This window comes from Bombina bombina, chromosome 3 (assembly GCF_027579735.1).
Source record: "Bombina bombina isolate aBomBom1 chromosome 3, aBomBom1.pri, whole genome shotgun sequence".
NCBI lineage: Eukaryota > Metazoa > Chordata > Amphibia > Anura > Bombinatoridae > Bombina > Bombina bombina.
In genome coordinates this window covers 563969704-563985766 of record NC_069501.1, presented here as the reverse complement: position 1 = coordinate 563985766, position 16063 = coordinate 563969704, and the positions used below count along the sequence as shown (strand labels likewise).

General features: G+C 39.0%; 1 protein-coding gene across 1 annotated transcript in view; it reads right to left on the bottom strand.

Annotated features, from left to right (window-relative positions):
- Positions 1 to 16063, bottom strand: part of NKAIN1 (sodium/potassium transporting ATPase interacting 1) — a 78960-nt gene that overhangs the window by 17288 nt on the left and 45609 nt on the right. Inside the window, exon 5 of the mRNA XM_053707104.1 lies at positions 35 to 95. Within this exon, the coding sequence (XP_053563079.1) occupies positions 35 to 95 (61 nt within the window). The remainder of the gene's footprint in view (positions 1 to 34; positions 96 to 16063) is intronic.

Genomic DNA, 16063 nt, shown 5'->3' with positions numbered 1-16063 from the left:
GATTTTTTTACAGTAACACATGATAAGTACTTACAGCTGTCCTCCTCATCCATGAAAACTTTACTGACGTAGCAGGCATAGACAAAACCAAAGAGCTGAGGAAGGGGAACAAGAAAAAATTAGTAAAAGAGAATGTAAGTCAATGGGGAAAGTCAGAACATAAGTAAACACCTTGTGGCCGATTTACCAAGCAATCAATTGAATGCATCTGTTTCTGCGTGAGCCTTCAGGCTCGCCTGAAACAGGAGTTAAGAAGCAGCGTTCTTAAGACCGCTGCTCCTTAACTCATCCGCTACCTCTGAGGCGGCGGACAGCAATCAGCACAATCGGATACGATCGGGTTGATTGACACCTCATGCTAGCAGCCACAAATCTGCAGGGGGCGGCATTTCACAAGCATTTCTTGTGAAATGCTTGTGCAATGATAAATGGCGACAGCGTATGCTGTCGGCATTTATCAATGTGCGGCGGACATGATCGCTACAGCGGATCATGTCCATCTACACATTGATAATTACGCCCCCTTGTAATTACAAAACGTTTTTGGTGTCTTAGTATAGAACAGTGATAGAACAGTGATGGAGAACCTTGGCACTCTAGATGTTTCAGAACTATATTTCCCATAATGCTTGACTGGACTGCATAGTGCCTAAGAATTATGGGTAATGTAGTTCTGAAACATCTGGAGTGCCAGCTCACTGGGAGAAATAAAATTTGAATTGCATCGGCCAATTTTGGACCTTAAAAGTTGTTAATTCTAGTTGAATGACGATTAGAAATGTAATTTACAGAAAGCATAACTCTTACTACAAAGCAATTTTATTATGTGCAACAAAGCAATTTATATTAAAATCTCAATGTATTTACTGTCCCTTTAAGGAAATGGGAAGGCAAATATAAAGTTTAGAAAGGCGGAAGAAGGAAGAGGGATTGACAGTAGAAAAATATTTCTAAAAGTGTCAAAATTGTTGACTGATGCACAATCATCCAATTCCATATCATAATGTGACATTCACTTATTTTGTAAATGTTTATGGATATATAGTTTATCTACTTTTTTAATTTTTAATTTTGAGTGATTTTTTTAACCAGTAATATACAATACAGTGAGACACATTTGGTTTACCAGAGGAACTGATACATAAATGTAAGTCACTAAGGCCTAGATTTGGAGTTTTGTTGGCAAAGACCCGCGTTGCTAATGCCGGCTTTTTTCTGGCCGCACCATAAAAATAACTCTGGTATTGAGAGTCCACATAAAGGCTGAGTTAGGCTCCAAAAAAGGAGCGTAGAGCATATTTAACGCAGCTTCAACTCTCGATACCAGAGTTGCTTACGCAAGCGGCCAGCCTCAAAAACATAATTTATGTAAGAACTTACCTGATAAATTCATTTCTTTCATATTAGCAAGAGTCCATGAGCTAGTGACGTATGGGATATACATTCCTACCAGGAGGGGCAAAGTTTCCCAAACCTTAAAATGCCTATAAATACACCCCTCACCACACCCACAATTCAGTTTAACGAATAGCCAAGAAGTGGGGTGATAAGAAAAAAGTGCGAAAGCATATAAAATAAGGAATTGGAATAATTGTGCTTTATACAAAAAAATCATAACCACCACAAAAAAGGGCGGGCCTCATGGACTCTTGCTAATATGAAAGAAATGAATTTATCAGGTAAGTTCTTACATAAATTATGTTTTCTTTCATGTAATTAGCAAGAGTCCATGAGCTAGTGACGTATGGGATAATGACTACCCAAGATGTGGATCTTTCCACACAAGAGTCACTAGAGAGGGAGGGATAAAATAAAGACAGCCAATTCCTGCTGAAAAAAATCCACACCCAAAATAAAGTTTAATGAAAAACATAAGCAGAAGATTCAAACTGAAACCGCTGCCTGAAGTACTTTTCTACCAAAAACTGCTTCAGAAGAAGAAAATACATCAAAATGGTAGAATTTGGTAAAAGTATGCAAAGAGGACCAAGTTGCCGCTTTGCAAATCTGATCAACCGAAGCTTCATTCCTAAACGCCCAGGAAGTAGAAACTGACCTAGTAGAATGAGCTGTAATCCTCTGAGGCGGAGTTTTACCCGACTCAACATAGGCAAGATGAATTAAATATTTCAACCAAGATGCCAAAGAAATGGCAGAAGTTTTCTGGCCTTTCTAGAACCGGAAAAGATAACAAATAAACTAAAAGTCTTTCGGAAAGACTTAGTAGCTTCAACATAATATTTCAAAGCTCTAACAACATCCAAAGAATGCAACGATTTCTCCTTAGAATTCTTAGGATTAGGACATAATGAAGGAACCACAATGTCTCTACTAATGTTGTTGGAATTCACAACTTAGGTAAAAATTGAAAAGAAGTTCGCAACACCGCCTTATCCTGATTAAAAATCAGAAAAGGAGACTCACAAGAAAGAGCAGATAATTCAGAAACTCTTCTGGCAGAAGAGATGGCCAAAAGGAACAAAACTTTCCAAGAAAGTAATTTAATGTCCAATGAATGCATAGGTTCAAATGGAGGAGCTTGAAGAGCCCCCAGAACCAAATTCAAACTCCAAGGAGGAGAAATTGACTTAATAACAGGCTTTATACGAACCAAAGCTTGTACAAAACAATGAATATCAGGAAGAATAGCAATCTTTCTGTGAAAAAGAACAGAAAGAGCAGAGATTTGTCCTTTCAAGGAACTTGCGGACAAACCCTTATCTAAACCATCCTGAAGAAACTGTAATATTCTCGGTATTCTAAAAGAATGCCAAGAAAAATGATGAGAAAGACACCAAGAAATATAAGTCTTCCAGACTCTATAATATATCTCTCTGGATACAGATTTACGAGCCTGTAACATAGTATTAATCACAGAGTCAGAGAAACCTCTTTGACCAAGAATCAAGCGTTCAATCTCCATACCTTTAAATTTAAGGATTTCAGATCCTGATGGAAAAAAGGACCTTGAGACAGAAGGTCTGGTCTTAACGGAAGAGTCCACGGTTGGCAAGAGGCCATCCGGACAAGATCCGCATACCAAAACCTGTGAGGCCATGCCGGAGCTACCAGCAGAACAACGAGCATTCCTTCAGAATCTTGGAGATTACTCTTGGAAGAAGAACTAGAGGCGGAAAGATATAGGCAGGATGATACTTCCAAGGAAGTGATAATGCATCCACTGCCTCCGCCTGAGGATCCCGGGATCTGGACAGATACCTGGGAAGTTTCTTGTTTAGATGAGAAGCCATCAGATCTATTTCTGGAAGTTCCCACATTTGAACAATCTGAAGAAATACCTCTGGGTGAAGAGACCATTCGCCCGGTTGCAACGTTTGGCGACTGAGATAATCTGCTTTCCAATTGTCCATACCTGGGATATGAACCGCAGAGATTAGACAGGAGCTGGATTCCGCCCAAACCAAAATTCGAGATACTTCTTTCATAGCCAGAGGACTGTGAGTCCCTCCTTGATGATTGATGTATGCCACAGTTGTGACATTGTCTATCTGAAAACAAATGAACAACTCTCTCTTCAGAAGAGGCCAAGACTGAAGAGCTCTGAAAATTGCACGGAGTTCCAAAATATTGATCGGAAATCTCACCTCCTGAGATTCCCAAACCCCTTGTGCCGTCAGATACCCCCACACAGCTCCCCAACCTGTAAGACTTGCATCTGTTGAGATTATAGTCCAGGTCGGAAGAACAAAGAAGCCCCCTGAACTAAACGATGGTGATCTGTCCACCATGTCAGAGAGTGTCGTAAAATCGGTTTAAAGATATTAATTGAGATATCTTTGAGTAATCCCTGCACCATTGGTTCAGCATACAGAGCTGAAGAGGTCGCATGTGAAAACGAGCAAAGGAGACCGCATCTGATGCGGCAGTCCTAAGACCCAACATTTCCATGCATAAGGCTACCAAAGGGAATGATTGTGACTGAAGGTTTTGACAAGCTGATATCAATGTTAAACTTCTCTTGTCTGACAAGGACAGAGTCATAGACACTGAATCTATCTAGAAACCTAAAAAGGTTACCCTTGTCTGAGGAATCAATGAACTGATTGGTAAATTGATCCTCCAACCATGAACTTGAAGAAACAACACAAGTCGATTCGTATGAGATTCTTCGAAAATGAGAAGACTGAGCAAGTACCAAGATATCAACCAAATAAGGAAATACCAAAACCCTGTTCTCTGATTACAGAAAGAAGGGCACCGAGAACCTTTGAAAAAAATTCTTGGAACTGAGGCTAGGCCAAACGGTAGAGCCACAAAACTGGTAATGCTTGTCTAAAAAGAGAATCTCAGACACTAAAAGTGATCTGGATGAATCGGAATATGCAGATACACATCCTGTAAATCTATTGTAGACATATAATGCCCTTGCTAAACAAAAGGCAGGATAGTCCTACAGTAACCATCTTGAATGTTGGTATCCTAACATAACGATTCAATAATGATAGATCCGGAACTGGTCTGAAGGAATTGACCTTCTTTGGTACAATGAAGAGATAAAATAAAACCCCAGCCCCTGTTCCAGAACTGGAACTGGCATAAATACTCCAGCCAACTCTAGATCTGAAACACATTTCAGAAATGCTGAGCCTTTGCTGTGTTAACTGGGACACGGGAAAGAAAAAAATCTCTTAGCAGGAGGCCTTAACTTGAAGCCAATTCTGTACCTTTCTGAAACAATGTTCTGAAACCAGAGATTGAGAACGGAATTGATCCAAATTTCTTTGAAAAAAACGTAATCTGCCCCATACCAGCTGAGCTGGAATAAGGGCCGCACCTTCATAGGTACTTAGGAGCTGGCTATAGGTTTCTATAAGGCTTGGATATATTCCAAACTGGAAATAGTTTCCAAACTGATACCGCTCCTGAGGATGAAGGATCAGGCTTTTGTTCCTTGTTGTGAGGAAAGGAACGAAAATGATTATTTACCCTGGAAAGAAAGGGAAAGCAAAGTTGACTTAGAAGACATATCAGCATTCCAAGTTTAATCCATAAAGCTTTTCTAGCTAAAATAGCTAGAGACATATACCTGACATCAACTCTAATGATATCAAAAGATGGTATCACCAATACAATTATTAGCATGTTATAGAATAATAATAATGCTATAAAATTATGATCTGTTACTTGTTGCGCTAAAGCTTCTAACCAAAAAGTTGAAACTGCAGCAACATCCGCTAAAAATATAGCAGGTCTAAGAAGATTACCTGAACATAAGTAAGCTTTTCTTAGAAAGGATTCAATTTTCCTATCTAAAGGATCCTTAAATGAAGTACTATCTGCTGTAGGAATAGTAGTACATTAGCAGGAGTAGAGACAGACCCATAACCTTAGGGATTTTTGTCCCAAAAAACTCTAATCTGTCAGATGGCACAGGATATAATTGCTTAAACGTCTAGAAGGAGTAAATAAATTACCCAAATTATTCCATTCCCTGGAAATTACTTCAGAAATAGCATCAGGGAGATAAAACACTTCTGGAATAACTACAGGAGATTTAAAAACCTTATTTAAACGTTTACATTTAGTATCAAGAGGACCAGAATCCTCTATTTCTAATGCAAATAATACTTCTTTAAGTAAAGAACGAATAAATTCCATCTTGAACAAATACAAAGATTTATCAGCATCAACCTCTGAGACAGAAACCTCTGAACCAGAAGAACCATTATCAGTATCAGAATGATGATGTTCATTTAAAAATTCATCTGAAAAAAGAGAAGTTTTAAAAGACTTTTATGTATACTAGAAGGAGAAATAACAGACATAGCCTTCTTAATGGATTTAAAAAATAAAATCTCTTATGTTATCAGGAACACTCTGAAAATTAGATGTTGACGGAACAGCAACAGGTAATGTAACAGTACTAAAGGAAATTTTATCTGCATTAATAAGTTTGACATGACATGCAATACAAACAACAGCTGGAGAAACAGATACCAAAAGTTTATAGCAGATACACTTAGCTTGGTAGCTCCAGCACTGGGCAGTGATTTTCCTGAAGTATCTTCTGACTCAGTTGCAACGTGGAACATCTTGCAATATGTAAAAGAAAAAAACAACATATAAAGCAAAATTGATCAAATTCCTTAAATGACAGTTTCAGGAATGGGAAAAAAATGCCAGTGAACAAGCTTCTAGCAACCAGAAGCAATAAATAATGAGACTTAAATAATGTGGAGACAAAAAAGAAGCCCATATTTTTTAGCGCCAAAAAAGACGCCCACATTATTTGGCGCCTAAATGCTTTTGGCGCCAAAAATGACGCCACATCTGGAACGCCGACATTTTTGACGCAAAAAAACGTCAAAAAATGACGCAACTTCCGGCGACACGTATGACGCCGGAAACAGAAAAAAAATTTTGCGCCAAAAAAGTCTGCGCCAAGAATGACGCAATAAAATGAAGCATTTTCTGCCCCCGCGAGCCTAACAGCCCACAGGGAAAAAGTCAAATTTTTCAAGGTAAGAAAAAATGATAGAAACAAATGCATTTATCCCAAATATGAAACTGACTGTCTGAAAAATAAGGAATGTTGAACATTCTGAGTCAAGGCAAATAAATGTTTGAATACATATATTTAGAACTTTATAAACAAAGTGCCCAACCATAGCTTAGAGTGTCACAGAAAATAAGATTTACTTACCCAAGGACACTCATCTACATGATTGTAGAAAGCCAAACCAGTACTGAAACGAGAATCAGCAGAGGTAATGGTATATATAAGAGTATATCGTCGATCTGAAAAGGGAGGTAAGAGATGAATCTCTACGACCGATAACAGAGAACCTATGAAATAGACCCCGTAGAAGGAGATCACTGCATTCAAATAGGCAATACTCTCCTCACATCCCTCTGACATTCACTGCACGCTGAGAGGAAAACCGGGCTCCAACTTGCTGCGGAGCGCATATCAACGTAGAATCTAGCACAAACTTACTTCACCACCTCCATCGGAGGCAAAGTTTGTATAACTGAATTGTGGGTGTGGTGAGGGGTGTATTTATAGGCATTTTAAGGTTTGGGAAACTTTGCCCCTCCTGGTAGGAATGTATATCCCATACGTCACTAGCTCATGGACTCTTGCTAATTACATGAAAGAAAACGTGCTCGTGCACGATTCTCCCATAGAAAACAATGGGGCTGTTTGAGCTGAAAAAAAACCTAACACCTGCAAAAAAGCTGTGTTCAGCTCCTAACGCAGCCCCATTGTTTGCTATGCGGAAACACTTCCTAGGTCTGCACCTAACACTCTAACATGTACCCCGAGTCTAAACACCCCTAACCTTACACTTATTAACCCCTATTCTGCCGCCCCCGCTATCGCTGATCCCTGCATATTATTATTAACCCCTAATCTGCCGCTCCGTAAACCGCCGCTACTTACATTATCCCTATGTACCCCTAATCTGCTGCCCTAACATCGCCGACCCCTATATTATATTTATTAACCCCTAATCTGCCCCCCACAACGTCGCCCCCACCTGCCTACACTTATTAACCCCTAATCTGCCGACCGGACCGCACCGCTATTATTATAAAGTTATTAACCCCTAATCCGCCTCACTAACCCTATAATAAATAGTATTAACCCATAATCTGCCCTCCCTAACATCGCCGACACCTAACTTCAAACATTAACCCCTAATCTGCCGACTGGAGCTCACCGCTATTCTAATAAATGTATTAACCCCTAAAGCTAAGTCTAACCCTAACACTAACACCCCCCTAAGTTAAATATAATTTTAAACTAACGAAATTAATTAACTCTTATTAAATAAATTATTCCTATTTAAAGCTAAATACTTACCTGTAAAATAAATCCTAATATAGCTACAATATAAATTATAATTATATTATAGCTATTTTAGGATTTATATTTATTTTACAGGTAACTTTGTATTTATTTTAACCAGGTACAATAGCTATTAAATAGTTAAGAACTATTTAATAGCTAAAATAGTTAAAATAATTACAAAATTACCTGTAAAATAAATCCTAACCTAAGTTACAATTAAACCTAACACTACACTATCAATAAATTAATTAAATAAACTACCTACAATTACCTACAATTAACCTAACACTACACTATCAATAAATTAATTAATTAAATACAATTCCTACAAATAAATACAATTAAATAAACTAGCTAAAGTACAAAAAATAAAAAAGAACTAAGTTACAAAAAATAAAAAAATATTTACAAACATAAGAAAAATATTACAACAATTTTAAACTAATTACACCTACTCTAAGCCCCCTAATAAAATAACAAAGCCCCCCAAAATAAAAAAATGCCCTACCCTATTCTAAATTACTAAAGTTCAAAGCTCTTTTACCTTACCAGCCCTGAACAGGGCCCTTGGCGGGGCATGCCCCAAGAAATTCAGCTCTTTTGCCTGTAAAAAAAAACATACAATACCCCCCCAACATTACAACCCACCACCCACATACCCCTAATCTAACCCAAACCCCCCTTAAATAAACCTAACACTAAGCCCCTGAAGATCATCCTACCTTGTCTTCACCTCACCGGGTATCACACCGATCCGTCCAGAAGAGCTCCTCCGATGTCCTGATCCAAGCCCAAGCGGGGGGCTGAAGAGGTCCATGATCCAGCTGAAGTCTTCATCCAAGCGGGGCAGAAGAGGTCTTCCATCCGATTGAAGTCTTCATCCAAGCGGCATTCATCCGGAGCGAAGCGGCAGCATCCTGAAGACCTCCGACGCGGAACATCCATCCTGGCCGACGACTGAACGACGAATGACGGTTCCTTTAAATGACGTCATCCAAGATGGCGTCCCTCGAATTCCGATTGGCTGATAGGATTCTATCAGCCAATCGGAATTAAGGTAGGAATATTCTGATTGGCTGATGGAATCAGCCAATCAGAATCAAGTTCAATCCGATTGGCTGATCCAATCAGCCAATCAGATTGAGCTCGCATTCTATTGGCTGTTCCAATATTCTCCTATTCATCAAATAAATAACTCCAATAACTCCTATTCATCAAATATCTTTGGATTTTTAAAGCATCTAGCTTACATTTTAGTGGCTAATAACACTAGCATTGAAGAATTGGGACAGCCCTTTTTTTTCAGTCCAGCCCCAGTGTTGCGAAACTATTAAGGCCTGAGTGGAAGGTGGAGATGGTCTTTCTCTAACCCCCCTCAGCGGTAATGCTCCTGGAACCACCGAGAAAAGCAGTACTTTCTTCCTTGTCACTGTATTCCCTGCCCTACATATACTTCTAAATCTCTCTGGCAGATGTACAATATGCCAGGTTATATGGAGTCACTGTTATCTGAAATCTGTGGACTTTTGAACACTCATCATGAAGCATTATCTCAGAAACTGCATTCTGTTTGCTCCGGTCTCTACCTTGCTGTCTAACCTACTGTACTTGTACCCAATGCTCCAGAGGAGTCGTCTTTGCTGAGAGGGATCAATCACACAGTTGCAAGATCTCAGTTTGTTCCTGTCCCTCCTGCTCAGAATGCTCTGTCTATTGCTCCTAAAGACTAAATGCTAGAGTACCTATGATGTCTGAGAAAGCTGTGACCTTAAAGGGCCATGATACCCAAATGTTGAAACACTTGCAAGTGATGCAGCATAGCTGTAAAAAGCTGACTAGAAAATATCACCTGAACATCTCTATGTAAAAAAGAAAGTTTTTTTACCTCAAAATGTCCTAAGTATTCAAACCACATTGCAAAGGAATTTAAGCAGCAAATTATTTCCCTATTCAGTTTAAGGAAGTTTACAATGAAATCTCATGAGAGTTAAGTGAAATCTCATGAGATCACAGTAAGAGTTCATAACCTCAGCACTGCTGATGCTGATTGGCTGCTGTTCATTTCTTCTTCTTTTTTTTTACCTGCAGCTCAGCTGGACAGCAGCTGAAGAATAACTTTTTACACAGAACTTTGCTGAGCTGAGGAGAATGTGAGGTAAAATATCTTCCTTTTTTTACATAGAGATGCTCAGGTGATATTTTCCTGTCCTCTTTTTACAGTTATACTGCATCAATTTAAAGTGATTTAGCATATGAGTAATATTTCCCTTTGATATTGGAAAGCGGTCTAGCAAGAGAGCAACATCGCAGCATGACTGTCAGTGTGGCTGTCAGCTATGCTCATCTAAGGAATACAAATGCAGATGATGATAAGTGCCTTTCTGCTACGTTTTTGCTGTTGTTATCTGCACAATGTACATTGAATTAAAAACGTTGTGGGATATAATACTGCTTTCCACCGCATGTTGTTTAAATGATCCACAAAATGAATGAAGGATGGAGGCTCTCCAAATATGCCAATATTACTTCTTTATTTAAATAGTTGCAAAGTCAAACAGCCACGACGTATCGGGGCTACATGCCCCTTAATCATGTGACCCACAATTCAGTTTAACGAATAGCCAAGCAGTGGGGTGATAAAGAAAGGAGTAGAAAGCATCAACAAAAGAAATTTAGAAATAATTGTGCTTTATACAAAAAAACATAACCACCATAAAAGGGTGGGCCTCATGGACTCTTGCCAATATGAAAGAAATGAATTTATCAGGTAAGTTCTTACATAAATTATGTTTTCTTTCATGTAATTGGCAAGAGTCCATGAGCTATTGACGTATGGGATAGCAATACCCAAGATGTGGAACTCAACGCAAGAGTCACTAGAGAGGGAGGGATAAAAATATAATCAACCATTTTCCGCTGAAAAAATTAATCCACAACCCAAAAAAATAAGTTTATTCTCATAAATGAAAGAAAAAAACTTAAATCAAAAGCAGAAGAATCAAACTGAAAAAGCTGCCTGAAGAACTTTTCTACCAAAAACTGCTTCTGAAGAAGCAAATACATAAAAACGGTAGAATTTAGTAAATGTATGCAAAGAGGACCAAGTTGCCGCTTTGCAAATCTTATCAACTGAAGCTTCATTCTCTGAGGCGGGGACTGACACGACTCCAAATAAGCTTGATGAATCAAAAGTTTCAACCAAAAGCCAAAGAAATCGCAGAAGCCTTCTGACCTTTCCTAAGACCAGAAAATCAAACAAATAGACAGGGAATCTGCCTGAAATCTTTAGTAGCTTCCACATAATATTTCAAAGCTCTTACCACATCCAAAGAATGTAAGGATCTTTCCAAAGAATTCTTAGGATTAGGACACAAGGAAGGGACAACAATTTCTCTACTAATGTTAGAATTCACAACCTTAGGTAAAAATTGAAAAGAAGTCCTCAAAACTGCCTTATCCTGATGAAAAATCAGAAAAGGAGACTCACAAGAAAGAGCAGATAGCTCAGAAACTCTTCTAGCAGAAGAGATAGCCAAAAGGAACAACACTTTCCAAGAAAGTAGTTTAATGTCCAAAGAATGCATAGGCTCAAATGGAGGAGCCTGTAAAGCCTTCAAAACCAAATTAAGACTCCAAGGAGGAGAAATTGATTTAATGACAGGCTTAATACAAACTAAAGCCTGTACAAAACAGTGAATATCAGGAAGTATAGCAATCTTTCTGTGAAATAAAACCGAAAGAGCAGAGATTTGTCCCTTCAAGGAACTTGCAGACAAACCCTTATGCAAACCATCCTGAAGAAACTGTAAAATTCTAGGAATTCTAAAAGAATGCCAAGAGAATTTATGAGAAGAACACCATGAAATGTAAGTCTTCCAAACTCTATAATAAATCTTCTAGAGACAGATTTACGAGCTTGTAACATAGTATTAATCACTGAGTCAGAGAAACCTCTATGACTTAGTACTAAGCGTTCAATTTCCATACCTTCAAATTTAATGATTTGAGATCCTGATGGAAAAACGGACCTTGAGACAGTAAGTCCGGCCTTAACTGAAGTGGCCAAGGCTGGCAACTGGACATCCAAACCAGATCCGCATACCAAAACCTGTGTGGCCATGCTGGAGACAACATCAACACAAACAATTGTTTCATGATGATTTTGGAGATCACTCTTGGAAGGAGAACTAGAGGCGGGAAAATGTAAGCAGGATGATAACACCAAGGAAGTATCAGCACATCCACTGCTTCCGCCTGAACATTCCTGGACCTGGACAGGTATCTGGGAAGTTTCTTGTTTAGATGAGAGGCCATGAGATCTATCTCTGGAAGACCCCACATCTGAACATTCTGAGAAAACACATCTGGATGGAGAGACCACTCCCTTGGATGTAAAGTCTGACGGCTGAGATAATCCGCCTCCCAATTGTCTACACCTGGGATATGCACCGCAGAGATTAGACAGGAGCTGGATTCCGCCCAAGCAAGTATCCGAGATACTTCTTTCATAGCTTGGGGACTGTGAGTCCCACCCTGATGATTGACATATGCCACTGTTGTGATATTCTCTGTCTGAAAACAAATGAACGGTTCTCTCTTTAACAGAGGACAAAACTGAAGAGCTCTGAGAATTGCACGGAGTTCTAAAATATTGATTGGTAATCTCGTCTCTTGAGATTTCCATACCCCTTGTGCTGTCAGAGATCGCCAAACAGCTCCCCCAACCTGAAAGACTCGCATCTGTTGTGATCACAGTCCAGGTTGGCCGAACAAAAGAAGCCCCTTGAACTAAACAATGGTGATCTATCCACCACGTCAGAGAGTGTCGTACATTGGGATTTAAGGATATTAATTGTGATATCTTTGTATAATCCCTGCACCATTGGTTCAGCATACAAAGCTGTAGAGGTTTCATGTGAAAATGAGCAAAGGGGACCGCATCCGATGCTGCAGTCATGAGACCTAAAACTTCCATGCAAATAGCCACTGAAGGGGATGACTGAGACTGAAGGTGCCGGCAGGCTGCAACCAATTTTAAACGTCTCTTGTCTGTTAGAGACAGAGCCATGGACACTGAATCTATCTGGAAGCCTAAAAAGGTGACCCTTGTCTGAGGAATCAAGAAACTTTTTGGTAAATTGATCCTCCAACCATGGTTACGAAGAAACACTAGTTGATTCGTGTGAGATTCTGCAGAACGTAAAGACTGAGCTAGTACCAAGATATTGTCCAAATAAGGAAACACCGCAATACCCTGTTTTCTGATTACAGAGAGTAGGGCACCTAGAACATTTGAAAAGATTATTGGAGCTGTTGCTAGGCCAAATGGAAGAGCAACAAATTGGTAATGCTTGTCTAGAAAAGAGAATTTCAGGAACTGATAATGTTCTGGATGAACCAGAATATGAATGTATGCATCCTGCAAGTCTATTGTGGACATATAATGTCCTCGCTGAACAAAAGGCAGAATAGTTCTTATAGTCACCATCTTGAAAGTTGGTACTCTTACATAATGATTCAAAATTTTCAGATCCAGAACTGGTCTGAATAAATTTTCCTTCTTTGGGACAATGAATAGATTTGAATAAAACCCCAAACCTTTTTCCTGAAAAGGAACTGGCATGATTACCCCTGAAGACTCCAGGTATGAAACACACTTCAGGAAAGCCTGAACTTTTACTGGATTTGCTGGGATACGTGAGAGAAAAAATCTTCTCACAGGAGGTCTTACTCTGAATCCTATTCGATACCCTTGAGAGATAATGCTCTGAATCCATTGATTTTGGACAGAATTTATCCAAATATCCTTGAAAAACCTTAATCTGCCCCCTACCAGCTGAGCTGGAATGATGGCCGCACCTTCATGCGGACTTAGGGGCTGACTTTGGTTTCTTAAATGGCTTGGATTTATTCCAATTTGAGGAAGGCTTCCAATTGGAAACAGATTCCTTGGGAGAAGGATTGAGTTTTTGTTCCTTATTTTGACGAAAGGAACGAAAACGGTTAGAAGCTTTAGATTTACCCTTAGGTTTTTTATCCTGAGGCAGAAAAACTCCCTTTCCCCCAGTAACAGTTGAAATAATAGAATCCAACTGAGAACCAAATAAATTATTACCTTGGAAAGAAAGCGATAGTAATCTAGATTTAGTTGTCATATCAGTATTCCAAGATTTAAGCCACAAAGCTCTTCTAGCTAATATAGCTAAAGACATGGATCTAACATAAATTTTGATAATATAAAAAATGGCATCACAAATAAAATGATTAGCATATTGCAGTAAGCGAATAATGCTAGATATGTCAGAATCCAATTCTTGTTGCGCTAAATTCTCCAACCAGAAAGTTGATGCAGCCGCAACATCAGCCAAAGAAATTGCAGGTCTGAGAAGATGACCTGAATATAAAAGGGCTTTCCTTAGATAAGATTCAAGCTTCCTATCTAAAGGATCTTTAAAGGAAGTACTATCTTCCATAGGAATAGTGGCCCAAAACTCTATAGAATTTGCTGGTAAAGGATACAATTTTTTAAACCTTGAAGAAGGAATAAAAGAAGTACCTGGCTTATTCCATTTCTTAAAAATCATCTCAGGAATAGGAAAAACCCCTGGAGAAACCACAGGATGTTTAAAAACAGCATTTAAACGTTTATTAGACTTAACGTCAAGAGGACTGGTTACTTCAATATCCAAAGTAATTAACACTTCTTTTAATAAAGAACGCATATAGGGGCATATGTATCAAGCTCCGAATGGAGCTTGATGCCCCGTGTTTCTGGCGAGCCTGCAGGCAGTTATGAAACAGCGGTTATGAAGCAGCAGTCACAAAGTACGATCGGGTTGATTGACACCCCCCTGCTGGCGGCCTCGAGTCAGCAGGGGGCGCCGTTGCACCAGCAGCTCTTGTGAGCTGCTGGTGCAATGCTGAATATGGCGAGCATATTGCTCGCCGTATTCAGCGAGGTCGGTCGGACCTGATCCGCACTGTCGGATCAGGTCCGACAGACCTTCATAACTAGAGGCCATACTCTATTTTAAATAAATAAGTAGATTTGTCAGTGTCAATGTCTGAGGAAGGATCTTCTGTATCAGATAGATCCTCATCAGAAGAGGATAAATTATTATGTTGTTGGTTATTTGAAATTTCATCAACTGAATGAGAAGTTTTAAAAGACCTTTTACATTTCTTAGAAGGTGGAAATGCAGACAAAGCCTTCTGGATAGAATCAGAAACAAATTCTTTAAAGTTCATAGGTATATCATGTACATTAGAAGTTGAAGGAACTGCAACTGGCAATGTACTATTACTGATGGACACACTATCAGCATGTAAAAGTTTATCATGACAACTATTACAAATGACATTCGGCGAAATAATTTCCACAATCTTACAACAATTGCACTTAGCTTTGGTAGAACCGATGTCAGGCAGCAATGTTCCAGCAGAAACTTCTGAGGCAGGATCAGATTGAGACATCTTGCAAAATGTAAAAGAAAAAACAACATATAAAGCAAAATTATCAATTTCCTTATATGACAGTTTCAGGAATGGGAAAAAATGCAAATAGCATAGCCCTCTGATAGAGAAAAAGGCAAGAGGCAAACATCAATGGGGTATTAAAATAATGAAAAAGTTTGGCTCCAAGTATGACGCACAATGTAACTGAAAACTTTTTTTGGCTCCAATAATAACCGGAAATGACATACTCACGTCACTAATACCCCAGGTAAGAAAAAATTTTCTTAAAAAATGTTTATTTTCCCCAAATATGAAACTGACAGTCTGCAGAAGGAAATACATGAACCTGACTCATGGCAAATATAAGTATAATACATATATTTAGAACTTAATATAAAGTACCAAACCATAGCTGAGGTGTCTTAAGTAATATAAAACATACTTACCAAAAGACACCCATCCACATATAGCAGATAGCCAAACCAGTACTGAAACAGTTATCAGTAGAGGTAATGGTAAATTGAGAGTATATCGTCGATCTGAAAAGGGAGGTAGGAGATGAATCTCTACGACCGATAACAGAAAACCTATGAAATAGACACCCGTTAGGGAAATCATCGTAATCAATAAGTGATACTCCCTTCACGTCCCTCTGATATTCGCTGTACTCTGAGAGGAATCGGGCTTCAACAATGCTGAGAAGCGCATATCAACGTAGAAATCTTAGCACAAACTTACTTCACCACCTCCATAGGAGGCAAAGTTTGTAAAACTGAATTGTGGGTGTGGTGA